Here is a 2,846-nt window from a genome sequence, read left to right as displayed (position 1 = left end):
CCTAGTCGGTTCTGACGGGGCGAAAACGAAGGGACGTGTTTCAGCCTTGTGAGACGCTCGTGGAGCTGTTGCATACCGGTCATGTATCCACGCATCTCCCGCGCCAGGTCCCACATGTACTCACCGGCGGCTGCCTCTCCTTCGGTAGAAGAACCAGGTAGGTCCCTCCCATGTGTTCTTCCTGCTGGGTTTGACATGGTCTAAGCGTAATGTCACGAGGATACCCAGGGACAAAAACCCAAGAGCAGGAAAGACAAAAACTCAGATTCTAAATCCAAAAAAAGGGGCTTTTAATGCCGAGAGCAAAGAACAGCAAACTCGAAAGAGTAAGTCCAAAGAGACGCTTGGACACAGTGCAACAGAAACTCAAACCTTAAATAGGAACCTTAATCATAATGAGATACACCTGTGAGTCTCAGAGCAGGCCTCAGGAAAGGGAGGGCCTCCAGGAGAGGTCACAGCAGAGCAAAGATAAACCATTACATAACACTTGTATTTCTGTGATCCTGAAAGGGACAAGTAGATAGAGAAGATTGATAGATGTTCATGATTAAATACTTATTAATTATTAACTTTAGATATTAAAATTGTTTTATTTTTTGTGTGGAAGATTTTTTCTTTGTTAATTACTAATTAATCCAAAAAAAATAGAAGAAAATAACCAGAGGCAAATGTATACAATTCTAAAGATAACGGGGATAGAATCAGGGATCACTGATGTCATAGATCTCATATGACATCAGCGCCCTTCTGTAATGATGATGTATGAGCACCTGATGTTAGTTTATGTCATCATGATGTCATATGACATCAGTGCCCTTATGTAATAATGTCAGAGCACATGATGCTAATTTAGGTAATCATATGACTTCATATGACATCACATGATTTCATATGACATCATGCAGATTGGGAACTCTAGTCCAGATATACATCTCAGAATTCTAGTCAAAACATTTGCTGTGGTCGAAGAGATCCAAGGTTATTGCTCTAGAAAGAGTCTTTTGAAAACGCACTTGGAGCACATTCCTTGCTGAGACAAAAAGCTTTTGTTTCTGAAAATTTCTGTAAACTTTGTCATTCCTATTATTTTATACCTAACAAGTGGTAAAAATGCCCCGTGTAACCAAGGCAAACAGGCGCAAAAATCCAAGCCCAAAACTCAGTGAAGTTCTGGAGGAACTCAACACGCTGAAAAAGGCCCATGAAAACCTCATCCAGGACAAAAAAGGCCAGGGTCTTTCTACCAAGGTCGTAGCTCTTGAGCATGAAAATGCTCAATTGAAGAAAGAACTGGAAGAACTTACTGTTCCAACTGACACCAAAGAGTTGAGAGAGAAATTCAAAAACTTAAAGAAAGAGAAAGAACAGACGAAAGAAGAACATTTGACCCTGAAACAGGCCAACCTTGACATGGTCTGGGAGCTGGAAGAATGCAAGGCCGTGTTGATCCAACAAATGGACATCACTGAGAAAAATGAAGCTCACATCAAAAAGCTGAAACAGCAGCTTAAGGATTTAAAAGAGCAGAAGGCTGCAAAGGGAGGCAAAGGACCCAAACCAGACAACAATAAAGCCTTTGAGGACCTTAAAAGAAAATATCAGGAGTCTCAAGGAGAAAATCGGGAACTAAAGGCAGAAAATCAAGTTCTGGTTGACGAAGTTGAAGATTTGGAGAAAGAAAATGCTGACTTAAACAAGAAACTCGAGGTCTCTGCTCAGCATGAATCCACTATCGTTGAGCTGAAAGAGCAACTGAAGACACATGAAGATGAGAAAAGGGCACTCCTTGAACTGAACAAACTCAAGGAAAAAGAAGCAGAAGATGCAAAACGGGAGTTGGAAGAACTGAAGGCAAACAAAGAGAAGAAAACAGTCTCTGTCCAGACTGACTCTGATGCTGAGGAGAAGAAAACAGTCTCTGTCCAGACTGACTCTGTGAATCAGGAATGCATCACCAAAGTGGGAGAAACCATAAGTCCCAAAGACCAGACTGGGGAAAAGACAACAGAGGTTGGAAAAACAAACTCTCCTGACACAGAAAATGATGGAAGGGCTGAGGAGAGGGATGGAATGAAGAAAGATCTTCAGGAAATCCAAGTGGAACTTTCTGTCAAGAACCTCGAAAGCAGGGAGAAAAAAGAACAACAGGCTGAGGTAGAAGAGGTGGAAGAAGAGAAACCAAAGAAAGGAAAGAAGGTCAAGAGGTTTTCCTTCACCAAATTTTGGCGCAGATTGTTTTGCTTGAAAAAGTAAAGTAAGCGACTGCATAGAATTTAAAAAACGGGCTGCATGGTTAAATTGGCGTTTTCTTTCCATGCATGCGTGGGGTTTTCTCTGGGTGCTCTAGTTTCCCCCCACACACCAAAAATTGAAAAGATTTAAATCAAGATTGGTCAGGGTTTTGATGCTTGTCGGAGTATTTGCAGTAATTGGGTTAAACTTTTTGGGATTTTGTTTTTAATTTAAAAAATGGGCTGCATGGATAAATTGGCGTGTTCTTTCCATGCATGCGTGGGGTTTTCTCTGGGTGCTCTAGTTTCCCCCCACACACACACAAAAAAAGTGAAAATCAAGATTCCTAAATGTAATTACATAACACACTGGTAATATCCAGGAAAACATTTACAAATATTTCAACAACATTTATTTTTAGAATACATTTAATAAAAGTGTTCACTTCAAGTCATTTATTAAAACTGTATGAGGTTTTATTTCCATGTATTTATAAAAATGTATATATGTACAATAACTAGATAGTTTTTAGTATATAATAAAAAAGTAAAACAAATAACATAAAATAAATTAAAAAAAAAACATATATAATCCAGCCTCAGAGAGTCACA

At 39.4% G+C, this 2,846-nt stretch overlaps 1 protein-coding gene across 1 annotated transcript; it reads left to right on the top strand.

Annotated features, from left to right (window-relative positions):
* Positions 1 to 1,113: 1,113 nt before the first annotated feature.
* Positions 1,114 to 2,256, top strand: LOC111946446 (WEB family protein At4g27595, chloroplastic-like). Its single transcript, XM_023949759.1, has one exon. The coding sequence runs from the start codon at positions 1,114 to 1,116 to the stop codon at positions 2,254 to 2,256; it is 1,143 nt and encodes a 380-aa protein (XP_023805527.1).
* The last annotated feature ends 590 nt before the right edge of the window (positions 2,257 to 2,846 follow it).

Source organism: Oryzias latipes, chromosome 2, assembly GCF_002234675.1.
Source record: "Oryzias latipes chromosome 2, ASM223467v1".
In the NCBI taxonomy this organism is placed as follows: Eukaryota; Metazoa; Chordata; class Actinopteri; order Beloniformes; family Adrianichthyidae; genus Oryzias; species Oryzias latipes.
Note: the sequence above shows the minus strand (reverse complement) of the source record. Positions and strands in the feature narration are given on the sequence as shown.